Below are 26,994 nucleotides of genomic sequence, written 5' to 3'. Positions count from 1 at the left end.
CAAAGCATGAGCATTTCTTGGAGTAATAACATTTTAGGCTGTTAACTGTAGTTAATGACAACATCTCTTTGGATGCCAGGACCAAGCTTTGTTAGAAAGTAGAGAAGACAGCAAATACACAGTCTTTTCTTCTGAGAGAGGGCAAGCTGACCACAGGGAAAGAGCAGGAACAGTAGGTTCTGGGCAGAGGAAAATTCCACAGACTTTATGTATTTACCAGAGCTGGTTCCACTCGCCCCAGCCCCAGAGCACTCAACACATCATTGTATATTATCCTGGTCTGCATTATTTTAAATGTAAGTTTTCTTAAATATTTTAGTTGCCGTGTAACATCTTCCTTTGTACTGTTTCACCCTGCCCTCAAACTGATTGATCTACTTTGTCTCATTCTTGGGATTTTACCCAGAATTATTTTCAGAGAAAAGAAAATTAACTTACTGTTGCTGTGATTGAACTCTGAATCTCAGCTTTAGAGGAAAGAAAAGAAAATTGCTAAAATTAAACGGTGAATATCACATCTCCTCTCACAATTGTTTTGGGTGGTAAATAGATCTCACTCTCTACTCATTTTTGATTCACTTTTTCTCAAACCATAAAATCATGAGCCTTCTTGATAAGAAGAAACTTCTGAGCAGGAGTCAGCCAACTTTTTCTTAAAGGGTCAGATAGGATTTTAAGCTTTGTGGGTCATAGGTCTCTGTAGCCACTATTCTATTTGCCATTGGAGTGTGAATGCAGCCATATATAGTATATAAAGAATAGGTGTGGTAATGGTCCAGCTAAACTTGATTTAGAAAAGTAGGTCAAGGCCGGACTTGCCCGTGAGCCATAGTTTGCTGAACCCTCCTTTGGAGCATCTGGTACAATCCCACATCTTAGATACGCCAAGATAAGCCAGACAACTACAGAACCTTGGGTAGAGACTTCATGAGTGGCACTGCCATGTGCCATATTCTTACTAAGATGTTATGTATCTCCTCAACTGAGGGAGATTCAGAATGGTCCAGACAGATACTTCTGAAGCTTAGGGAATTCCTCTAATGTAAATGTAGTTCATAAGAGCTTTCTACAGGTAAAACCACTTGAGAGAATTATAATCAATTATAATCAGTGATCACTTCAACAACTTTGTGTGTAACCACCATGAACCAAGATTTGCCACATGGAAAAATGTCGAAAAAATTGAGACAAATAGAAAGCCCAATAATGATAGTCTAAAAATATTCATTTGTTTCCTATATATCTTCACTTGACTGTCTTACCAGCAGCTCAAATTTAACATGCCCCAAATGGAACTCTTGACTGGTATCCTCGAATCCGCCCCCCCACCCCTTCACCTTTTTAGATGGAAGTATGGTACCAGGTCTTCTAGGTGCACGAGCAAAACACAGTGGCCTTTCTTGATTCTTTTCTTTTTCTCACCCCGTCAACTCTAGCTTCAAAATATATTCCAAATATGTCTCAGCATTTAAACAACTGTGGTTCATTTGTACTTATATCTCTCCCCTCAGTACCGGCAACAGTGACCTAGAAAAATCTTAAAATTTAACTCTTGCTACTCCAAGGGTTCCTTATTCTTCTCCTTACTACAGCTGGCCATTCTTCAGAGCATATGGCCTCTGCCTTGCTCTTCACTCCATTCATCTCCAGCCATTTCACCCTGCCCCAGGGCTCCTCCTGCCTCAGGCTTTCCTGCTCGCTCTTCCCTAAGCCTCGGTTTTATCCTCCCAGACCTACACTGGCTCCTTCCTGTCATCCAGGCTCTGGGCAGATGTCACCACTTTGAAAAGTCTTCTCCAACCGCCTTGTCTAAAGTTGTCCCTCATCTCCCTCCTGGTGAGTCCACCTTCCTTCATTTGCTCAACAGGACTTTTATCACTCTACGGACATGTACTTTATTTTTTAAAATATATTCATTGTCAGTTGGAATGTACCTCCGAGAGGACTGAGGTTTCTTGTTTGACTCTAGAGCTGCAGGTGCACTGCCTACCATCAGGTCTCTAGTAAAAACATAGGGAATAAAACAAATAACAATAGAAAAATAATACTAATACTAATAAAACTAATTCTACCTATTTAAATTCAATTTTTAAGGGAAAATGAATGCCTTATTTAAAATTATCAGTCAGACCATGAGCTATCACCTCACACCAGTCAGAATGGCCATCATTAATAAGTCCACAAATAACAAGTGCTGGAGGGCATGTGGAGAAAAGGGAACCCTCCTACACTGTTGGTGGGAATGTAAACTGGTACAGCCACTATGGAGAACAGTTTGGAGATACCTTAGAAATCTATACATAGAACTTCCATATGACCCCGCAATCCCACTCTTGGGCATCTATCCGGACAAAACTCTACTTAAAAGAGACACGTGCACCCGCATGTTCATTGCAGCACCATTCACAATAGCCAAGACATGGCAACAACCCAAATGTCCATCGACAGATGATTGGATTCGGAAGAGGTGGTATATATACACAATGGAATGCTACTCAGCCATAAAAAAGAATGACATAATGCCATTTGCAGCAACATGGATGGAGCTAGAGAATCTCATACTGAGTGAAATGAGCCAGAAAGACAAAGACAAATACCATATGATATTACTCATAACTGGAATCTAATATCCAGCACAAATGAACATCTCCTTAGAAAAGAAAATCATGGACTTGGAAAAGAGACTTGTGGCTGCCTGATGGGAGGGGGAGGGAGCATTTATTGTTTGTAAACTTTTTGATGATGGCCATTCTGACTGGTGACACCTCATTATAGTTTTGATTTGCATTTCTCTAATAATTAGTGATATGGGGAGGGAGTGGGAGGGATCGGGAGCTTGGGCTTATCAGACACAACTTAGAATAGATTTACAAGGAGATCCTGCTGAATAGCATTGAGAACTTTGTCTAGATACTCATGTTGCAACAGAAGAAAGGCTGGGGGAAAAATGTAATTGTAATGTATACATGTAAGGATAACCTGACCCCCTTGCTGTACAGTGGGAAAATAAAAAAAATAAATAAAAAAAATAAAATTATCAGTCAGATGATAACAGCAATCATTTTAAAGCAACCGTTATGATCACATCATATATTAATTGCTGATGAATGCCAGAGAGATGTTATTTCTATTTTGCAGTCTGCAAATATTAGCTGAAAGAAGTAAAACTATTTTCTCAAGGGGAGCACTATGATTACAATTCAGGGTTCTTGGTTCTAAGGTCCATCCTCTTTTACTAAAATAGACCGTTTTTTTTCCCCCGACACTAAACTGTTCTGAGTGGAAAACTTATATAATTAATTCCAACTTTTGATAACTAGTTAAAATACTTTTAAACATGGCATAACCCTGTGTTTGGAAGATGTGGTTAAAATATTTATCAGCTGCCAGAGGATTAGAATACAAATGAAATCAAAATCCTTTGTTCCTCCTGCTTTTAATATCAGGTCATAACCTTTCTTGCAGATAGACTTTATTGAGAATGAAAAATTTTTAATCTCACATCATACAAAACCTTCTGATTATCCTTTTTTTGCATTTTCCATCTTCCAAAAATGCATACTAATTTTAAAGGGAAATATTACATAAAAGAAAAATAACATAATTACATCCTAATTCAAACCCTTCTTATTGGGTCTTAAGAGGTGTAGACTTTTATATATGAATGAATATATTCTTATTCTGAGGACAGAATTCTGCAAATCTTAAATATTTAATCAATACTGGAAAAAATATATACCTTCCCCCCCCCTGAAATCAAGGGTGAGGGTAATAAAATGTTTTCATATGGCTTATTGCTTTCAGATTTGGATTCAGTTCTGTGGATATAAGCTTAATAGAGATGATAATGCTATGGAATATGGCTAAAGTTGTGTGGAAGTTAATGAAAAGTGGAGACATTTGTGAACTGTTCCTGATTTTTATTTATAACTTTCATAATGCACACGTGTTTTGAGAAAAAGCCAAACTCTGAGCTATTAGAGGGAGTAAGCAAAATCAAATTGCAAATGAGTGTAGGGCATTCTGTTAACCTGGTCTCAAACTTGGATGTTTAGTACAGACCAAAACCTTAGGGTGGATATGAAACTGAAATCTTATGAAATGCAAATGAACTTAGAAATGCTAAACTTTAATCCACAATTTAATCCAAAACTGAACTTTGCTTAAACTATTAGCTTTTAAAACAGAAAGCTTAAGCAGTGATACAATAAATAACTTTGCTAAATACTCTTATCTTACAAAGGCCATTGTATTTCCAGCTATATATAGCTGTATATAATTACACATGATATGACTTATCACTAACAGGCCAGGAAAAATATATATACAGCCATTCCCTTATATAATTCATTACTAATTTGCTTAAAGATAATTTACTATGACCATTTCACATTTTCCTTATCATTTCCATACAAAGCATTGACTGAGTCATTGTACATGATATTATTTCTAGTTTGGCCAAACCATCTCTTGTGACTAAGACTTTATTATCCTGAGGATTCCTTTTGTATCCACCCACATGAAGTGATACAAATTAATTAAATATCATATAAGAAACATTGTAATTAAGTTCCCAAATGCCATAGCTAAATGGTGCCATTCACAAAAGAAATGATGAGGCTAGATGATCAGATAAATTGGTGTTTTCCAAAGGATGAGATTACATAGCATTGTATGAGAGATTCTATAAGGCAATACTGGAAAGTGGCTTTAAATAAGATTGAAACACTCAGTGAGAAAGTTATTTTCTTTTCAGCTTTATTTTAATTATTTTAATGAAGAAGTTTCAAGATTGTGATTTGATGCAAAGATGTCATTAATACTAGCTTGTGCTTATCTTCCCCACACCCCATGCAGGGGAAAATGCAAATGCAGTCCCCTGCAGCCACATATTATGCAATTGAATTTCCCACATTTGGGGAAATCGTGGGGGTCAGCATGGATCCCAGGGTGCAATGGATAAGCCTTGCCCTGGGGAAAACCACCTTCATGAGCCTGGCATCGCCCTTGTCAGGCAAGTGATTAATTTATTTCTTAAACAAGGTCAAATTAGCCTCAAACTGAGAGCCTTTGGCAAGAAACAAAATCTAGCTAGAATTTTATTTTGCCTACATCAGAGTGATTTTATAGCTTCTGTTTATGCCAAGTGAAACTCGTGTTTCATTTATGATGGTTTCCTTTTCAAACAAATTTAAGAATAAAAAGTGCATCAATTTAAAGAAAGTACTAAATAAACAACTGTGCAGATGGTACACATATCTGGCACTATTCACTAAGTTGTGGGAAATACTGAGGTAATATTTTTAGAGGCTCTTGATGGTTGTTCAGAATTTGAATAAGCAATTGGAGGAAGGAGCAGGGCAAGAAGGAAGGACCACATAAATGAGGAGGGCAGGATGAACAAAACACGCAGTCAAGAATCAATCTGAGGAAGTTCTCATGGTGGTTCAGTGGTTAATGAACCCAGCTAGTATCCATGAGGATGTGGGTTCGATCCCTGGCCTCTCTCATTGGGTTAAGGATCCGGCATTGCTGTGAGCTGTGGTGTTTGTCGCAGATTCGGCTCAGATCCAGCATTGCTGTGGCTGTGGTGTAGGCCAGCAGCTACAGCTCTTATTTGACCCCTGGCCTGGGAACTTCCATATGATGTGAGTGCAGCCCTAAAAAGACAGGAGAAAAAAAAAAAAAAAAGGAATAAATATGGCAACTGCAAGAGAACCACCCTGGTTATTCAGTCAGCCAGGCAGTCCCACAAGCTCTTGTGTTACATTAATGCTTGTCAGGCATTTGATGTACCCAATTAAAAGATGTTTTCTAGTTCCTTTAGATACTTGATGTAAAATAGTTGTCATGAAGCAAGTATAGTATAGTGATGTTTATGGGGTTTGGAACAAGCAAAACAGGAATTGAACTTCACCTTTTAATTTAAACTTGGCCAAGTCATGTAGTCTTCATCAACCTGGTTCCTTAACACAGATGAGGAAACAGAGGGAGGCACAGAGAAGTTAAGCGGCTTCCCAAAGGCCACAGTCCAAAAAAAGGGTCGTGCTGTTATTTGAGCCTGAGCTGCCTGTTCCCAGAATCCCTGTTCACAACCAAAATGCTAACTTCCTCTTGGCATGACCAGAGTGCTCCCTTTTTTTTTCTAAGAAGGGTGTGATGCCTTGAAAAGGAGAGGCTTAGGCAGAGGCCATTCTCATGTTCAGCCAGTGGCCTCTCTGAAGTGGCTACTTGGCTATTGTACAATTATATATGCTTTTTGTATAAAAACGAACACCATACTAAACTAGGATAAATTATGCAAACAAGAAAATATATAATAAACTCTTTGTTACATATACATGTTATGTAACAAGCCCTAAGTAACCTACTGATTACTTATAAATGCTACTCATTTCTGCTTAACGCAAGTCAGAGTGATGCATCTGTGCACGAAAGAAGGCAAAGAATTACTGGCCAATCCCAGAAGCCCCGGGGGCACTCCAGGCTACAGGTGGTCTCCAAAAGATTGTTGGCGAATAAATTAATTTATGAATCAATCCAAAGGCCTCTCATTTCTTTAAAAAGCCAAATTACTGAATTGATGAGTATTTCTATCTTAAAAATCCTAGTATTCTAGGGAGTTCCTTTTGTGTCTCGGCAGTAACAAACCCAACTAGGATCCATGAGGTTGCGGGTTTGATCCCTGGCCTCGCTCAGTGGGTTAAGGATCTGGTGATGCCATGAGCTGTGGTGTGGGTCGCAGATGCAGCTTGGATCCCTAGTTGCTGTGGCTTTGGCGCAGGCCGGCAGCTACAGTTCTGATTAGACCCCTAGCCTGGGAACTTCCATATGCAGCAGATGCAGCTCCGGAAAAAATATCCTAGTATTCCAGGAATTTGTCTTTTAAGGGCAGAATAAAAGAGTAAACTGGGAAATATACACAACTTTAAGAGAATGGGAAATGATTATGCTTCTTTTCTTGATCCACATTCCACTTTTCTAAAGAGTAAAGCAATTAACTTCACCAACTTTTTTCTATTCTAAATCAAGTTACATTTTCGATAATGTACCACAAATGCCTTTATCTGATAAGTCACTAGCCAAGGACTCACTGCCCACATGTTTAAGGGGTAAATGAACCTTTAGCTGTTCAGACTTTCCTTGTCAACAGATTGGTTTTTCTCTTTTTTGTCTCTGTCTTGGCTGCACTCATTCTGAAGGTTTATGGGTGTGAGGGGTGGAGAGGGAAAGGGAGTCTTGCCTGCTAACCAGGAATCATAGTTTCATAATACGCAGTTGGAAATGTGTGCACACCCCTTATGTCAAGTGGGGTCCATGCTTAGCAGGAAGCATCTTGAGGAACAAGAGAGGTCTAGATAGGCTGGCTTCGCAAGGAATGAGTTTTACAACTAAATATCTAAAGGACTTTGCATAGAACTGGTTAATTAAATGACAAATACAAAGAGAGGCAGTAAATGGCCTTCTTCATTATCTTGCTTTCTGGCGTCTTTCACTGGACAAGAAATGGCTTTGTGGGTGTGTGTTTTTACAACTACCTAGAAGAAAGCCACTTCAGACTGTTTAGAAGCTAAATAAGTACAATAGTTCACAGAACTGAGATGCAGAAGGCATTTTATTGCATGAATCAAGGCAGAATTAGGAATCTTAAGTGACCCATGGGGCTGACCACAGACTTCTACATAAGTGCTAAACTTTAATAAACCATGGTCTTTAAATGACATCTTTCTCAACAGGCACTGAATGGGTGGATATTAGTGCAGAGTACAAATTATTTGAGTTTCATCTTCAGCTGCTAAACATTTTGCATGTACATATTTTATTCTTGTTCGTATTTGGGACAATCATATTATGAGATGGATGAGGTTTCTATTTGCTAAAGATAACTTTCAGACACATATTGCTTACAAAATTGGTCCTACTTCATTCAGAGCCTGCAACACTACCACAAGGAAACGTTCTTCAAATGAAGGAGAAATGACCCTGCTCTTCAAATTCCTCTATGTCGTGACTAATACATAATATTATTAGTTTACAATTACGGCGTGAAATTAGACTTCTTCTAGATAACCTTCTTTATGGTGTGCCTAAGATTATTACAATAAAAAAGAGGAAATGGATGTTTTCATTGTGTTTCTAGATGAGTGGACCTTGGCCGTCCACAGTTTCCACTGTGTCTCCTTCTGCCTTGGAGGTCTCCCAGGAAGAGACTTGGAGACAATGAGCCACCTGTAGCCACTTCTTACTAAAGACTATGGGTGTGCCAGGGAGTTCCCGTCATAGCTCAGTGGTTAACGAATCCGACTAGGAACCATGAGGTTGCGGGTTTGATCCCTGGCCTTGCTCAGTGGGTTGAGGATCCGGCGTTGCCGTGAGCTGTGGTGTTGGTCACAGACGCGTCTCGGATCCTACATTGCTGTGGCCCTGGCGTAGGCCGGCAGCCACAGCTCTGATTCGACCCCTAGCCTGGGAATCTCCAAGTGCCGTGGGAGTGGCCCAAGAAATGGCAAAAAAGACAAAAGAAAAAAAAAAAAGACTATGGGTGTGCCAAAAAATACATCTGTTACTTTCAATGGATGGGATCTGATAAGGCTGTTATAGATTACTACATCTCTGGTCAGGGTTATTTTAACTACACGTATAGATTACTTCAAATCACAGAGGATAGAATAAGGGAATTGCTTCTTTTGAAGATACATGTAGACTGGAACTGAAAGCTGCCAGGAATCAGGAGATCTCCAGGGAACTACATCTAGTCACTTGTGATGGAACATGATGGAGGATAATGTGAGAAAAAGTGTGTGTGTGTGTGTGTGTGTGTGTGTGTGTAAAAAGAAAAAAAGGAATCGGGATCTCAAGGTCCTATTACTCTCTCTCTCTCTCTCTGTCTCTCTAATCTTGCTCCATAGTCTCTCTCCATTCTTCTCTACTAACCCTCCTTCCTCATCATACCTGCCTCCTTATGCTGTAAGCATGCACATGAGTCACCACAGTGGTCTCTGAATCACTCTACTAAAACCTTGCTACTTCAGTCCCCCTTGCTTTTTAGGTTTTCTAGTTCAGAATTACCCAGAATGGAATTTTTTTTTCTTTTTTTAAGGCCACACCCGCAAGATATGGAAGTTCCCAGGCTAGCGGTCAAATCGGAGCTACAGCTGCAACCACAGCAACACGGAATCCGAGCCATGCCTGCAACCTACACAACAGCTCATGGCAACACCAGATCCTTAACCCACTGAGCGAGGCCAGGGATCGAACCCGCATCCTCATGGTTACCAGTTGGGTTCATTTCCACTGTGCCACAATGGGAACTGCTGATTTTATATATAATTAAGTAGAGTGTTTCTGTTTGCTTTTATTTTTTTTCTATTTCTGGCATTGTTGATGGTTATATACTTGGAAACAAATATATTTGTTATGAAAATGGATGGTAGATCATTACAGTATAAAACTTAAGGAAGCAGATGTCCAAACCATGTATCACTAGCCTCTTAAAATTTTTAAACATCTGGTGGCAACAGCACCCACATTCTACATTCTCCTCCCTACACATGGTTCCTTCTTTCCCATGAACCCTTGAAATGGCTTTGTGTGACTACAGGCAGAATCAAAACGATGCCTTTTTTGCATTTCATTAGCACTTTCCCACTGGCAGTAAGGTTTTAAAATCTGATTTCTTTGCTCAAGTACCAGATGTAATTGTACTAATGAAAATTTTTCTATTTTGATCCTTAGTGGGCTTGTCTGAATCACTAAAACTAACAGTCTTTTCACATAATGCTAAAATAAATATATTATTTAAATTGTGTGTGCATTACATTAAAAGTGCACAGATTGCCTTCCCCTCCCTGCTCTGCTGTGTCTGGCCTGCTGGCTCACACTCATTGCACCTCCCAGATGTACTCTGATGCCAGACTCTACACTGCGAATGTCCAGTTATTAGAAGGGGCTCATCTCTGCTTTGGTTTTCTTCTTAGGGTCCCACACAGCCCCTTTGATGATATACTAGTTACCACTGACTAGCCTATTTGGCTAACTGACCTAAGACAAAAAGCCTGGGGAGGTGGTGGCGTGGGATAAAGAAAACACAGGGTAAGGAATCAGACATGCCTAGTTGTTGCATCTGATACCCACTAGTCCTACTGATGTGGACAAATCTTTCTTGCTAATTCACTCTCAGTTATCTCATTAGATCACTAGCTTATTATACCAGGATATAATTCAGGAACAGCCAGATGGAAGAGATGCACAGGGCAAGGTATGGACAAAAATCGTGGAGCTTCTATGCCCTTTGCTAGTATACCACTCTGCTCAAATCTCACATGTTCATCAACTCAGAAATTTCTGGTTAGTTGTTTAATTTCTCATGGAAGTATTTTTTAGTTCAGTGTACACATTTTGCATTTATATTTTAAATTATCCTTAACTATTTTATTATCATGGATGGATTCATTTCCTTAATTTTATTTTTAGATTGTCATTACTAACATACAGAAATATGATTTAATTTTATATGTCTGGTATCCCATGATAGAGAACACTCTTTATTAGTTCTAGTAGTTTTACTGTGGAGTCTTTGGGTTTTCTACACAGATAATGAAATAGCCTGCTGAGAAAAACACTTTTATTACTTCCTTTCCAATCTGGATGAATGAGTAGCTCTATCTCTATCAATCTATTACTGTATCATACTGTTCAGAAATTCTGGTTATAATTTTGAATAGAATTGGTGAGAGTGGACATCTTTGTTGTGTTCCAGATTTTAAGCAGAAAGTATTAAGTATTCCACTCTTAAGTATGATGTTTGCTGTTTTTCATAGATATCCTTTATCAGTTTGAGGAAGTTCCAATTTATTTTTAGTTCATTAAGAGTTTTAGTTGTGAGCGGGTGATCAATTTTGTTAAACGTCTTTTCTAGATCTACTGATTCTACTAATATGGTGTATTACATTACCTGATTTTTCATACATTAAACCAACCTTGCATTCCTGGATAAATTCCACTTGTTTATGTTTTATATCCCTTTTCATAAGTTACTGATTTATTTTCTAATGCTTTATTAAGGGTCTTTGCATCTATGTTCATGAAGAATTTGATCTGTAGTTTTCTTCATTTGCCTTTTCATTCTTTTCTGAATTTGGTATTAGGGTAATACTTGCCTCAGATAATTATTTGTGTCATGTTTCCTCTACATCCTATAAGAGTTTGAAAAGAATTAATATAGTTATTTTTGAGAATATTTTTATAGAATTCACAATTGAAGCCATCCTACTTGGAGTTTTCTTCATAGGCCCATGTTAAATTTTTAATGTAGAACTTTAAATTGTTTAGGACTTTTCAGTCTTCTTTATCTTCTTTGAGTAAATTTTAGTGGTCTGTTTCTTTCTAAGAATTTTCCAGTTTCATAAAGGTTTGTCTAATTTTTTGGCCAAATTCACCTTTTTGTGCCAAGCGATACTATAGATTACTGCCCAGTCTTGAGTTGATTCTCCTTGGTACCCACTCATTTGTGACTATGGAGGGACAGAGTTATCACTTTACAAAGCAAAGTTGTCAAACAGTTGCCGCATTTGGTAGAGACCAGGGGAGACTATAAGTGAGGTATGGTTCTTTGGTAGCTATAGGTTGCAGAACATTCTAAGTTTAGTTCTACCCAGTACATTAGTTCAATATTTCAGCAGAAATTCTTACACTTACTCTGGAACGGGGAACTTTGCAATGTTAAAACAGCATCTGAAAGTGAAATACTTGTCACTGTTGCATTTATAGTGAAGGACGCAGTCTTCGTGGTACCTTCGACTGGAGTTCCTAATCATGTAGAAAGAAAGTAGTCATCAGGGGCATAAGTAATCACTAGATAGTCAGTTACGACTTGAAGATGAGTTACTTAAAGTCTTCCGATCAAGATATTTTGGAGTTCCCATCGTGGCACAGCAGAAACGAATCCAACTAGGAACCATGTGGTTGTGGGTTTGATCCCTGGTCTTGTTCAGTGGGTTAAGAATCTGGTGTTGCTGTAAAGCTGTGGTATAGGTCACAGACATGGCTTGGATCTGATGTTGCTGTGGCTGTAGCTCCGATTGGACCCTTAGCCTGGGAATATCCATATGCCATGGGTGCAATCCTAAAAAAACCCCCAAAAAACCCAAAAAGATATAAAAAGCTACTGTTTTGATATCTGCCTTTTGGTGAGTCAGTTACCTACCTTTTATAAAATGGAGGAACATTAGACTCTCCTATGTGTCTGCTATAGGTTCATTTGATCATAATAGTAATTCTATAAAATACATAGTAATTGTGATTATAATTGTATGTATGACTCAGAAAAGTTACATGATTTTCCCACAGTCATGTAACTTGTAACAGGAGAGAGCCAAACCTTTCTGATGCAAAACTTAGTGGCTTAGCTACCCTAGAAAGGGGCTGGTAAGGAAGTAGTAGTAGTTGAAGATGGTACCATGGTTCCCATTCTATTTAGGAGGGAATTTTCAGGGAGGTGGCATAGCCAGGAGGAAAAATAACAGGAAGTAGATAGAATAAACTTTTAAGTATATTTAGTTCATTTTTTGAAAAAAGGAAATTTAACAACAAAGAAATAAACAAGCTGAGTTTCAAAAATAACAATGGAATAAGATCACTTTAAACAGTCTATATTTGCGCAATATTATTAAAAATGGTTTATGACATTTAGTCTTTTCAAAGTCTAGCATGGGGAATATTGAGTTAGTAAAGAAAAGACAGGCATGCTGGTTAATGCATGTTTAATGTCTGACAGATACAATGTTGGCTGGATATGGGAGGGAAAGCAGTTTACCAGACATCTATCACAAAGAGGTATGGAAACCTGAATTGCTGATGCCTTCCACAAGTGCCAGTCAGCTTTCATCCTGTGGTGACAAGCATTTACAGTGTAATGCAAATTCTTAGTGCAATTGATAGATCCATGCTAGAGAAATTGATAGTTTTCAGGAAGACCTCATAGACAGTGGGTTAATAGGTCTTCAGGTAAAAAGCCTTTGGGAGTTGGTAGGCCAGAAAAAGTGAATAAATTTGAATGTAGTCTACAGCAACACCACAAATGAGAAAGAATGAGTGGAAATGGGCACAAAATTCAGCGGAATCTTTAAGTATTAAATTGAGAGGGAAATACCTGAGGAAGTAAAGGAATGTCTTATTGTAGTAGGAAAGCAGACATTAATGATTGTAATAGCATGGAAGTGAGGAAGGTACAGAAACTCAGCACTTGAGGATGGAGAAACATTTGGGATAAAGATTTTGCTTTTCACTGGAACTCCAAGAATATATGCCTGGAATACATCAGAATAGGAGTTCTTCAGAAATCTTCAGAGAATTCTTCTGCTGAGCTAAAAATTAGAAACCATGAAAAAGCTATCCTGATGGCCTAAAAAATTCCTTAGTCTAAAGCAAACTCAAGAGTTTTGGTGATGGAAAAAAAGAATATATGAGTACAGAATGGGAGAAAACAGTTTCAAATGATGCAACTGACAAGGGCTTAATCTCTGAAATCTACAAACAACTTATACAACTCAACAGCTAAAAAACCAACAACCTAATTAAAAAATGGGCAAAAGACCTGAATAGACATTTTTCCAAAGAAGATAAACAGATGGGCAACAAGCATATGAAAAAATGCTCAACATCTCTGATTATTACAGAAATGCAAATCAGAACTACTGTGAGGTACCACATCCCACCAGTCAGAATGGGCATCATTAACAAGTCAACAAATAACAAATGCTGGAGAGGATGTGGAGAAAAGGATACCCTCCTACACTGTTGGTGGGAATGTAAATTGGCACAACCACTATGGAAAACAGTATAGAGGTACCTCAGAAAACTAAATATAGAACTACCATATGACCCAGCAATCCCAATATTGGACATACATCCAGACAAAACTTTCCTTGAGAAAGATACATGCACCTGTATGTTCACTGAAGCACTATTAGCCAAGACACAGAAACAACCTAAGTGTCCAAAAACAGATGAATGGATTAGGAAGATGTGGTATATATACACAATGGAATACTACTCAGCCATAAAAAAGAACAAAATAATGCCATTTGCAGCAACATAGATATCTGGAATCTAATATATGGCACAAATGAACCTTTCCACATAAAAGAAACTCATGGACTTGGAGAACCACAGACTTGTGGTTGCCAAGGGAGAGGGGAAGGGAGTGGGATGGACGGGGAGTCTAGGGTTAATAGATGCAAACGACTGCATTTGGAGTGGATAAGCAATGCTGTGTAGCACAGGGAACTATATCCAGTCACTTGTGATGGAACATGGTGGAGGATAATATGAGTAAAAGAATATTTTATACACACACACACACACACACACACACACACATACATGACAGGGTCACTTTGCTGTACAGTAGAAATTGACAGGGCACTGTAAATCAACTATAATAGAATAAATAAAAATAATAAAAAAGAATATATGACTAAGAAAGATGTGGGTAACTTCCAGTTTACAAAAATACAAAGAGAAGAACAGAATAATGATGGAATAACGGGATACAATGCCAAAGATGTTACTTAGAGAGTTGCCTACTATTAATGTGGAGTATGCTTCACAAATGAGAGTAGAATAGAGCCCACACTCAATTCAGGGCTTGTCGTCAGTTAAACAATGTCAATTAGGCAGTGGAAGGAGATGGGGATTCTTTGACAGTAACCAAAATATTTAGACATATACATGGTGGACTATGAAAATAGAATAGAAAGATGAATAGAATGAAAAATATGGAGACTCATGCTGTCCCAGTCATATAAATTTTCAAAATTTTCTGTTACACTAAATGTTTGAAATCCTAATCTCAGAAGAAAAGAAAATAGGTGATGGACATTTATCAAAATGAGAAGATCATAGTCTTGTATTAATATCTTCTTGGGAAGATGTTCCCCCCTGCACTTTGGGTGTATGCATAGTAGATTCTGGACTTCTGCCAAGAAATGATTGACACTTCAGAGGAAAAGGAAACCAATCTCTTTTTCATTTTTTCTGTCTGGCCATTTTCTCCCAGATAACACTAACTATTTGCTTTGGCCTACAGGTGCTAATCATGCTCTCACTCTAGGTAATAATATACATGTTAGCTTTGGCAAATATTATTTTGCTTGAGAAATATGCATTTAAGTTACAACATCAGGATAATACTGCCTTTACTTTTAGGACTTATGTTTTTAAAATTTATGTTTAAGTCTTAAAATGTTGGTATAGGTGGAATGCATGAAAGACAAAATATGAAGAATTTAAAAATTCTATGTGACTTGGAATAAGGAGACTCTAACACAAGAGATGCTTGAGAAAGTTTCATTGGTACCAGAGTGCGAGTGCAGAGAAGAGATCCAGACTCCAGCCAGTGCCTTAGTGAGATCCAGTGGCTAGAACGAAGCAGAATAAATGTGAGGAATGTGGGCTGTTTTGTTTTTTATTTTGGTATTATCAATGTCAGATTCATTTTGTACATTTTGAGAGGTTCAATTTTGAGGAGTAAGCAACAAATGTGGACATTAATTATATGTGAAGTTTAAGTTGTGTTTACAATAGATGGACTTGAAAGGTAGAGTTTAACTACCTTTAAACTATGCAGGGAAGGGGATTAAGCAGCTTTATTCCTTTGAAATTACATGATTTGACTTACAGTATTGTTTTATCTAAGATGTACGGAAAAAGTTTCCTGTGTGGTCACTTTGTCTTCAGAAATAGACTATAGCATAAGTGACTTTTTGTAAAATTAACATTTACTAAAATATACGTTATAGAATACTAGTACTATGGTATATAATTTGGTTTATTTAAAAAAACACTTTTATAGTCAAATTATTGGAGCCACATAGACTTTTGTTTTTTTGTTTTTTTGTGTTTTTTTTTTTTTGCCATTTCTTGCGCAGCTCCCATGGCATATGGAGGTTCCCAGGCTAGGGGTCTAATCGGAGCTGTAGCCACCAGCCTACACCACAGCCACAGCAACTCGGGATCCAAGCCACATCTGCAACCTACACCACAGCTCACGGCAGCGCCGGATCCTTAACCCACTGAGCGAGGCCAGGGATTGAACCCACAACCTCATGGTTCCTAGTCGGATTCATTAACCACTGAGCCACAACGGGAACTCTCAGACTTTTTTATTTTATTTTTTTTAAAGTCAAATGGATGTCTTTGGACATGTCTTGTGTTAGGATTGCTAAGATTTTTCGTAATGTTATTGGGCATTGTTAAATCCTAGGAAATTAATATTTTCTAAAACAATTGCCCAAAAAACTCCATTTTCAGGGATCATTTTACGGGCTAGTGCTTCATAGACATTCTGTACCCGTGATAACGAAGGTAGCCTGGGATCAACTTAACTAATGTCTTGATTCATTTAAGTGACTTTTAAGGTAATATTCAAAGAGGCTGTAGAACGATCGTGAGGAGCCTAAGTGTTCATACTAGTGACAACCAGTATGAACCCTTAGGTATGTGACACAAGGATGGCAAAGACTGGAAAAAAGCATCTTATGGTTTCGCTCCGCATCTTCTCATCGCCTCTCTTGGAGTGAAGCGCCATACCCCAGAATGTGATAAGTTTAAGTGCTAAGCTTAAGGTGCGGGTGGAGTGGGGGGAGAGATGTGAAGGCATATAGGCCAGATATCTGAACAATTAGAAGAGAACAGAAAACTGCATGCCTCCAGGACTCACTCCTAAGGAGGAGGAACACAGACAACGAAACCAGACTGTAATAGGGTCCCCACGGCCTCTGAAGAGGGCAAGGGCTCTGGGTTCTGCATCAGGTTCCCTCACCTGTGAGTCCTACACGCCCAGAAAAATGAGTCACCAGAATGGTGGTGGTGAAGGAACGTAGGTAAAGTAGGACTAGCATTTTCAGTGGGAGACACGAAGAGGAGACAGTTTCTATGTAAATTGTATATTTCCCTTTCCGTTTCCATGTCATTTAGAGGGTGGATTAAGGTCAGCATTATAAGTCCCTTTGGAAGTTTGTATTTAGCAATCTTCTAATGCCTGTTAAGACCATCTAGTACTTGGGTAAAACCCCGGAAAAGTAGGGCAGGGCAGACCACCTAGAGCTCCCTGCCACTTAGGCCTGGCCCAGGAGGGTGTTTTTGTGTCTCCATATCTAGCGATTCTCTAACCCAGTTCGCCAAGATAAGTTCATAGAGGAACTTGGGACTTGTCCCAGGTCAGGAATAAATTTATATCTGTACTCAGAGTAGCTTTTTGAATTAAATCAAGTGGGTTGGGGTATTTGGTGACCTCAGAGAAGTAAGTTGAGACTCCTTTTTTAATCCTTCCATTTTTTCTTAGAGACTTCACTAGCAAATAGAAGTTGATTTTCTGTTTCCTTAAAATCTATTTTAACTGTCTTTCTTGGAGCCAGAAAGTTACAAAATTCTGTGACTATTTTGTGTAGAAAGAAAAAGAAATGCTATATAAGCTTTATTAATACCTGAGGGGCTCACTAATTGAATAGCCAAGTGTGAAAATTGAGATGAAAATAATAATACCTATCCACTAAGTAATAGTTGATTATAAATGAGTTCAAGGGAGAGGAACAAATTTGAAATTAAAGGACCGATTTTCAAAATCCAAATTATTATTATGACTTCTGTGCTTTTTTGGTTATATCCTTTAACCACACTGAAATTCCATTTTTTTCCATTTTTAAATAATAATTAAAAAACTCATCTTTAAAAATGATAATACATTCTGAGGTATGGGCAAGATGATGGAGTAGGAGGATTCTGAGCTTACCTCTGCCCACAGGTACACCAAAATTAAACTGTGTATAGAGCAGCTACCTATAAAAGTGACCTGAAGACCACTTTGAAAAGATTTTCCTCAACTGAAAACTGTCTACTGCTCACTCCTCTGTCTTCACCACTTATTAGGGAATACAGGTCACCAAAACAATGGAAAGTGGCTGTAATAGACAGATTCCATGAGTTATAATGTGGAGAGCATGTGAGACTTGCTAAAAGTTTTCTACCCCCATATGGGGTTATATTTTAAAAGATGCCAACAAAGGAAGCATTATGCTCTGCATGAGCAGGTATAAAGTTTCCTTTCCAAGTTAGAAAGCTAAGATGCATTCCTGCTATCACAAATGACAATTCTGGATTCTTTCACCAAACCATCCAGCTCTGCCCTTTCATAAGAACTCAACACAGTGGTTAGGACCTAAGTTATTATTTGGACAATGCTCTGCATCATAGATCATCATAGGTGGGCCTAAGGATCTTTCCACTGAGACAACATGTTAACAAAAAACTGTGGAACTTCAGCCTTTGGGGTGCTCATGCAACATCAGCCCCTGTCTTCTCAGCATTAGTACTTTGGGGAGGATATGACTGATTGCACATGTAATATGTTTTTGCCAAATTAGTGCAATTTTATGCCAAGGACTCAGCTAGGAACAAAGAGTGAGATGATAGAGAAAGAGAGAGAGAGAAGCAGCAAAAGGTTATACTTTGTAAAAGCACTGGAACACCACTACTTGAACTCAGGGAGCATAAGACTGAGGCAGTTTAGAGTGAGAAAAAATATAAAGTGTGCAGGGTGTTGGCTGGAGGCTTCATGGGCCCTGGCTTCCTGGTTGTGTCATTTGGAGTTGCCTTGGTTGGCAATGAAGTTTGTACCACATTCTGAGAATAAACTCCCCTGTACTGCCCTCATCGTGTAATGCTTCTGGTCTGATAGAGAAATTCTGAGAATTGGTTTGGCTTCACATTAGAATTACTCATTTAAGAATAACGGATTATATTTGCAATGTCCATTTTCCCTAAGAATCATCATCTCATTTAAGTTCAGTGAACAAGACCTTCTCTGTCTTTTGAATGTCTTAGAATGAAAGTTAGGAATAGGGAGGCAAGAAATACAGCAGTGGAAATTTCAGTTCACTATGGCATATAATTTTCAGATATTTCTGTGATTTTAGCATACTAACCATATTTCTTTTCACAGGCAATCAACAAAGACTTTTCTTTCCTCCATGAATGGTAAGGTAATCCCTTTTAATACCAAGAACCATAAAACATGATACAGTTGTCACTTAGTAACAATAATGATGACATTGCCAGTGAAATTTACAAATTAAATCAGCCCAATGTAACTAATAAAATCAGTCTGTTATTAATACAGTTTCACTTTGTTAGCTCTGCTGCTTAAGTAGAGAACTGGAATATTTAGGAAGAAATTTTTATGGCTGAGAAGTGATATTTTTTTCTTCTCTAAAAATAAACTTTGTATATATAACATTCAGAGTAGTATCATTCTCAAACAGGAAGCGATCCAAAGTGATATCATCAAAGAAGCCCACCGTGAGCTCAGGGTTCTGTATTCAACCCCAGAATAGCACATGAGTTTTAAAAGACTGAAATAACGTAGATCTTGATAACATAGATATAAGATCCCTAATTATTTTTCTATGATTAAATGATACTGTGCTACCAGTTTTATTTGTTAGAATAACTTTATGAAGAGTTAACCCTACCTTTAGGAAATGTTCCAGTTGTTGATTTCCCAACAGCATCTGGTAATGATGTTGGGTTTGGTGTTGATACAGGTGTATTTGTTGCAGAAGTTATAGATGATGATACATCTATAGTTGTATTTTTTGTAGAAGCTGATAATGATGATGCAGTAGTGCTTGTACTTTGGTCTGCTAAAAAAAAGTAAATTGTGTTAAAGAACTTACATTAAAATTTACATTTATTTTGCTAATGAACAGACTAGTAGTATATTTAAACAAAGTAAACTGTATGTATACACCTGCAGCAGGGGGTGGAATTTAAAGAAATTCAACAATTGCAACATGTCTAAAATTTTTGGTGACAGAGCTACCATAAATCTGTCTTTTCAGATGATTTATTTCTCTCAGCTGTAATAATCAAAGGCAAGAAGTGAAGGCAATACATTGTTATAGTATATATTTATTTTTCAATAACTTTGAGCAATAAAAGTCAATTTCTTATAGGAATTTTTAAGTATTCTTATTGTTTTTAAATATGTTACTTTAAATATTATTATTTTTTCAGAATGAAGCCTTTAGGACTTAATTCTTAGTGACCTGTGGAAAGATATGTTTCACATAATATTACTGTAATTTATTGACATTTATATAATCTTCTTAATTCTTATTTGTTGTACTTGTCTATGTACACTCACTGTTATGAAGATCAGAAACCAGCAAACATGGGGTTCCCGTCATAGCTCAGCGGAAATGAATCTGACTAGCATCCAGGAGGATGCAGGTTCCATCCCTGGCCTCGCTCAGTCGGTTAAGAATCCGGCACTGCCGTGAGCTGTGTTATAGGTCACAGATGCAGCTCCGATCTGGATCTGGTGTTGCCATGGCTATGGTGTAGGCCAGCAGCTACAGCTTTAATTTGACCCCTAGCTTGGGAATGTCCATATGCTTCAGGTGTGGCCCTAAAAAGACCAAAAAAAAAAAAAAAAAAGACAAAAAGACAAAAAACAGCAAACAAATGTCTGCAAAAGATATGGAAAAAGTACTCCTGTTCGTGAAAAGCCTATTTTTATTTTGTTCCTTGGTCTGTACACAGAACAGCTGACCCTTGAACAACTTGGGGCTTAGCGGCACCTACCTTCCATACAATCGAAAATCTGAGTATTAACTTATAGTTGAGTTTAACTCATAACCTTTCTATCCAGGGTTTCTCCACATCCAGAGATTCAGCCAACTTCAGACTGTGTAGCACTGTAGTGTTTACTATTGAAAATAATCCACATACAAGTGGACCCACGCAATTCAAACTCATGTTGTTCAAGGGTCACTGTATATAGAGTCACTACAGCAGGTGAGGAAAGGATGGACTTGGAGTAATAATTCGGTACTTCATTGTAGTAACTATATCATTACTATGACTTCTCAAATTTAAAGTTTCATCCCAAAATTTTCTCTGAATCTAAGAAAAAACAGTAATCTTGCAAGTCAGTGAAAAGGAGTGTTTCAGATATCATGAAACAGACATGTTTTATGTTCAAGCACCTGAGCTGCTTGAAAGTGTCAGCCCTTAGGGCTGACTTTGTTCCCAGACAGTACACAGAAATTGCTTGATGCATTCAGCACATACTGAGTGGTCTGCACATAGGGGAATGACAGAAATGGCTTTGCGGAAATCAAGTCAAAAGCTCTCCTCACCTCTGAAGATACGCTTCACACCCTTGACGTTTCTCCCTTCCCCTCTTCCTCCACAGTATTCAGCAGGGAAAGGAAACACAGCATGTATGAAGTTACATTTTCCCTATTAATCATTTTGTTCTTACTGTCTTTCTTGTTACCTAAAGTCCACCAAGTAACACTAACTTCTAAGTTTAAAATGAAGTTGAAGAAGTTATCCAAAGAAGCATATACCTCTTGGGCTGGAAATTGCACCTGTAAATAGCTTAAATGATCTTTTTTTTTTTTTTTGGCCCTTTCTTGGGCCACACCTGTGGCACATGGAGGTTCCCAGGCTAGGGGTCTAATCAGAGCTGTAGCCGCCAGCCACAGCCAAAGCAACGCAGGATCCGAGCCACGTCTGCGACCTACACCACAGCTCACGGCAACGCCGGATCCTTAACCCACTGAGCAAGGGCAGGAATCGAACCCGCAACTTCATGGTTCCTAGTCAGATTAACCACTGAGCCACGATGGGAACTCCAGATAACTTAAATGATCTCTTATCTATTAACTTGCTAAATAACAACAACCTTAAATTCTGAGTATCATGAGAACTCCAGAGATTTTTGCTGTATTTATTTCTTTCCTCTGTCCCTTTCTTTTTTCCTTCCTTCCTTTCTTTCTCTTTTTCTTTTTTTTTCTTTTTTGCTTCCACAAACACTTACAATTGGGTAACAATGTGAAAAGCATGATTGGATACTGTAAAAAACTATGCTCTACCACACAGTATCACCCTTGAGTAGCTTTTAATCTGGTAGGGAACATAATGTCTCTACATAATAAATAATACAGAATAGTCTATGTGAGTTGCATAGACCAGTGTTTTTCAGACTCAGGTTATGATTCAATTAAAGAGTAACTTAAATCTATTCAATGGATTGCAGTCAGAGTTTTTGCCAAATGAAAGCGAATAGAGGCAATATTAGAATTATACTGCAAATAATGAGAGTATGTAATGTTGCATGAAGGTTTTGTTTAGGAGTGAGTGTGTGTGTGTGTGTGTGTGTGTGTGGTTGAAGGAAATGTGTTCAATGAAAAATGTATTTCTTATTGTGATTTTAGCTAAAAATTTGAAAGCTATGGGAAAAAAATTGGGGCAAGGGCTTATAGAATAAAAGATGACCACCCCGCTGGCATGAGCAAGGAATACTTCACGAGAGAGTTGACTTAGGAGTTGGAGCTTGAAGAGTAAGTAGCAATGTCCACAGGGGAAGAGGAAAGAGCATGAGCAAAGGTCTAAAGTGGGGAAGTGAGAGGTATTTGAAGGGACTGCAAACAGTTCGATTTAGCTAGCTTGCTGGGTGCTACAGCAGGCCATGGTGGACGTCGTCTGGTAAATCTGGAGGTCAGATTGTAAAGGACCTTAAACACCAAGCCAGGGCCTTGAGCCTTTATCCATGAGCCAGTGGGGAGCCATGGAAATGACCAGATGGAAATTCTACTGGAGGAAAATGATGGGGAAATGAGTGGGGCAGAGGAGGAGAAGAAGACACCAGTTGCACTGAACCGCAAGCCTCCATTTTTATGTTTCCCAACATCATCGACCCTCTTGAAGGCATCACGTGAGATCAGTGAGTTCAACCCATGCAGTGACTTGAGGCAAACTCCCAAGAGGGCAAATTTCTAGCTACTTCTGTGGGAAGACTGAGATGCACTGTAAGGCTTTTCCTCCCTGCCTTCTTTCTACACATTTGGCCACTGATTTCCCTGAGTAAAACCTTAATCCATTGGCAGTCATCGATGTCTCCATTATTAATTCCTCAGACTGTTCAACAGAGAGTACTCCCTCTTTTGGCAAGAACACACAAAATATGCTGGGCGTGACTATGTGCCAGGTAACATCTGAGTACTTTCTGTGGATGATCTCAACGCTAACAAGTCTCTGCAATGCTCATGCTCTTAGGAGTCCTGTTTTACAAGTGAGGACACTGAGGCTCAAAAAATGGCAAGCAGCTTGCCCACATTATACGCTGGGAAGTAATACAGCTGGAACTTGAATCCAGACACCCTTGACTCCAGAGAAGAAACCCTTAGCCATCACACATCCGGCCATGGGAAGGTGGCTCCGTGCAAAGCCACACACTCTTGCTCCATCTGCTTTCTGCCTTTGACAGGGTATGATATTAAAGGGGTGGAAGCGACTAGATGCACAGAGGTTTTGCCCCTGTGTACCCAGGATGAGGAAACAGACAATTATGTCATTCCTTTTTTTAGTAACAAGCCTTCATCCTGTCATATATATACACAAACACACATATAAAATGTTTCCATATTAGAGTCAAAGCTTTAAAGGATGTTTCCAATGTTTTAAAATGACTTATAATTGAAAAATAAAAATAGAGATTTACTCAGTTTAAAAAGTTCTATAAATAGAAACGTTCTCTCCTGATGTGGTGAGAAAGAATTATTCCCTCTAACTATCACTGTTGAAGGTTTTATTGATCAGGATACAAATAACCATCAGTTATGCTTTTACTGTTATGATCTTTAAATTTCTTCTAGGTCTGATTTGATCTCCTACTAAACCGCTGAGGAATAATGGTTCATTCTGAAGCATTTTCTTTTCACAAAATACAGTGATGTAGCATTTTCCCTCTCTTTATCTCCAAAGTGATTAAAGATAAATTTAACAAGAAGACCTGTGCTTCACGGCTCTGCTTGTACCAAACCAGATGCAAGACTGGAGTTAGTGCTGCACTTGGGCTGTTGTAAGAAAAATAGAAGACATTTTGTCCTGATTCCACTCAAACTGAGACACTCAAAATGAGAGCCAACAAGGGATCCCATAGCATCAGTTTCCTATACTATGAGCAGATGAAGCATTATTGGAATTTAAACAAAACATTTTAATTATGAAAATCATAAGAACTTTGGAATTTAGTTTATGGCTAGAAACCAAGTGTCATATCTTCTCTAGTTTTCAAATGATCAAGTCATCAACTTCCAATCTTCTGGGACATGCTTGTAATTACATTTCTAGGTAATTCAGGATAATCTCTAAGCATTAGACTATCACCCATCCTCATAATGAGCAGCTGCTTCTTCAGCTATCTCTTGGTCTATGTCTGAAGTCCACTGAAAATACACTGCTTAAGAAGATTGATCCTGCTTCAAGATCAGCACCAACACTAAATGACAGTAACTTAGAATTCTAGTACTTGAGACTTGGGAAGAACTTCAAAAAATGTTCTAATGTAATAGAATCCCTAGCTTATAGCTTAGAAAATGTATGAGTTTAAGGTAGTTCCAAAAGATCATAGCACTCATTAGTAAAAAGTTAATTTTTTTCTTTTCTTTTCTTTTTTTTCTTTTGGATGTTCTCTTGGCATGTGGAAGTTCCCAGACCAGGGATGTAATCTGAGCCACAGTTATGATCTGAGCCACAGCAGTGACAACGCTGGATCCTTAACCACTGCACCACAGCAGGAACTCCTTTTTCTGATTTTACAACTTCAGTATGTAGAATACACTTCTAGCAGAGACAGTGCTAAAATTTCCCTTTGAACTACCTGAGAAAATATTTATTTTGCCAGTTTTAACCATAAATACAATTTCAATAGAAAGTTTTAAGTTCTTTTAGGAAGCAGAAGAATTGTTTCTTTAGAAATATGTAATTGCAGTATAATTAAAATGCTAACTACTAAATGGTCTTACAAACCTTCAAAGTTCCACTATTAGGTAATAATTTCATAAACTAGATCAACTGCTCTATGGAATTGAAAGTAAAGTAGATAATTTTATATTTCAGTAGTTTACAATGTATTATTTCTACTATTTCGTACTGTCTTCAGGCAATGCCACCTGCTATATCTGTCACCCCTTAGGCTTTTAGAAACTTTATACTGATTTTATCTTGAAATAAAGTAATTGTCAATTTTCAGCTATCATTTGTGGATGCTTACCCCCTATTTCACAGCTAATAATGAATACTGAGCCACATCTTACATTTTCATGTGATGGCAATGCATAAACCAGGGAATTATAAATAGTGAGAAGGTCCTTTCTCATAGTACCTTGTTAGTAATTGCTAGCATTGTAATTTTTGTTCACTATATAGCCTATATCTTCTTTGTCAGCAAAGAAGTAGCAAAGAATTGGCAAAGTTTAAGTGGAAATTTTCAATTTTCCTTCACACGTTAAAAATATATTAAAATATAAAAATATGTAATATAGTATAATACAAATTTATGTATAAAATTAAAATATATTTATATACCAATATAATAAAAATAAATAAATACCACATAATATCACTTTCTATATTCCCATCAAAACAAAGCCTTCATTGAAAGACAAGGTACCAAAACTTTTTGATTATCAGTGTCATATCAACACATTTTTCCATTAATGGTGACCCCTGCCCTTTGACATAGCAAAGGTCACTTTGGTTCACTGCCAACCAAATTTAAATGCAGTTAATTTTTCCCCCTCAATTTAAAGAAAACAACCATGATTATGCGATGATGTATTCCTAAGGATTTCTTAGGAATTAATCTGAAAATTTCATACTCTCCTGTATAAAATGTGTAAGTAACCTAGTAGCCAATGAGTTACTTGCCTCAATAAACATTTATTAAGCAACTGTTTCAGTAGGAACTAAGCCAAATTTAAAAATGCGTTTTTCCTAGAGGAACTTAGACTTTATTTTGGTCATCAAGCTATACATACATGAAACAACCCTAAGGTTCTGCTAAGGTGACATATAAAAAGGGTGCTCTGTAATTAACACTATGCATACGGGTTCTCTACAATGTTAAGAGAAATCAGCGTCAGGTGACGCCTCTCTCCGTGCCTGGAATCATCCGAACTCTTTTCCTGGTGGAACAGGTTTTAAGAGGAGTCAGATAATCCAGCACAACAAGGGAAGAAAAAAATGTTCCATGGAAGAAAAAGAAAGGATGTTCAAATAGAATGGGAATGTCAGGATTGTCAGGTGAAACAGAGGCTATTTACCATACGGCCTGAAAGTGTCTGGTGTTTTTAGATACTTAAAAGCAGACTCCTTTGGGAGAAGAAAACAGGAAAATCCTATTTTCAATGAAAACATCAGAGCTAGTGGCAGTGCTCGAAAAAAGAGATTCGACGTTTAAAGTACCTTCACAATTAAAGCTAACGAAAGACTGTAGCAAGTGTAAATGTTTTGAGAAAGCGTCTGGTTCCTCGGTGGAACGAATTTGGGGGATAAGTTAGAAGAAAATCTCCTCTTGCAGAACGAGGAAACTATGCAGATAAGGGGCAGAAAGCTCTCTCGAAAGAGGGATCTCCTCCGGTTACCAGCCATCTGTGAGGTGGAGAGGGAGCGCCAGGCCTGGCAGGCTCAGCCTAGACAGGTGTCTCAGCCACCTGGCCTCCCTGGGGAGAGCAGGAAGGCAGCATTGCACTGGTGAATCTCTTAAACAGCAAACAACAATATCTGCAAAATGGACCTGAGAGTCGGAGGGGTTTGGGCCAACAAACGAATGGAGGCTCCCAAGACAAATTTCCTCCACACACCTAGGTGCCAGGTTTGAAATTATGGGGCAATGCAGGTGTTTTTCCACAGAAATGTGATTCTTTAAAAATCATATTCCAGAATAATGATGCTTAAGACTGTGGATTCGCTCATACGTAGACTTTCTGTACTCCGTACCAGGACTGAGGAATTTCAGTTCCTTGAGGTATAAAAAGGCAGAGGTTCTATTTCATTGTTATAGGGGTGAGGGAGGGGGAAGGAGCGATCTGACAAACTCCTGGGCTTCGTCAGCCCTCCGAGATCCCTCTCACCCCTCTCTGC

The 26,994-nt window shown here is 38.2% G+C and overlaps 1 protein-coding gene, 1 long non-coding RNA gene and 1 other non-coding gene across 7 annotated transcripts in view; 1 reads left to right on the top strand and 2 right to left on the bottom strand.

Annotated features, from left to right (window-relative positions):
• Positions 1-26,994, bottom strand: part of EMCN (endomucin) — an 83,151-nt gene that overhangs the window by 33,642 nt on the left and 22,515 nt on the right. Inside the window, exons 2-3 of one of the 3 annotated variants that reach the window (XM_047798693.1) lie at positions 19,530-19,700; positions 11,698-11,808 (exon numbers count right to left, since the gene is read on the bottom strand). In XM_047798693.1, the coding sequence (XP_047654649.1) occupies positions 11,698-11,808; positions 19,530-19,700 (282 nt within the window). The remainder of the gene's footprint in view (positions 1-11,697; positions 11,809-19,529; positions 19,701-26,994) is intronic. The other 2 variants (XM_047798694.1, XM_047798695.1) reach the window with 2 other exon arrangements.
• The window catches only part of LOC125137711 (uncharacterized), a 146,657-nt gene that overhangs the window by 116,350 nt on the left and 3,313 nt on the right, over positions 1-26,994 (top strand). The window contains exon 1 of one of the 3 annotated variants that reach the window (XR_007137487.1): positions 18,999-19,035. The exons of 1 other annotated variant lie outside the window; for it this stretch is intronic. This is a non-coding gene — a long non-coding RNA (uncharacterized LOC125137711). Of the gene's footprint in view, positions 1-18,998; positions 19,036-26,194; positions 26,879-26,994 lie in introns of those variants that run through there. One more of the 3 variants, XR_007137488.1, reaches the window with a different exon arrangement.
• Positions 4,855-5,022, bottom strand: LOC125110437 (U1 spliceosomal RNA). Its single transcript, XR_007130620.1, has one exon. It is a non-coding gene; the product is annotated as a U1 spliceosomal RNA (small nuclear RNA).

The sequence above is a fragment of the Phacochoerus africanus genome, chromosome 10 (genome assembly GCF_016906955.1).
Source record: "Phacochoerus africanus isolate WHEZ1 chromosome 10, ROS_Pafr_v1, whole genome shotgun sequence".
NCBI lineage: Eukaryota > Metazoa > Chordata > Mammalia > Artiodactyla > Suidae > Phacochoerus > Phacochoerus africanus.
The sequence above is the reverse complement of the archived record's forward strand: the minus strand, read 5'-3'. Positions and strand labels throughout refer to the sequence as shown.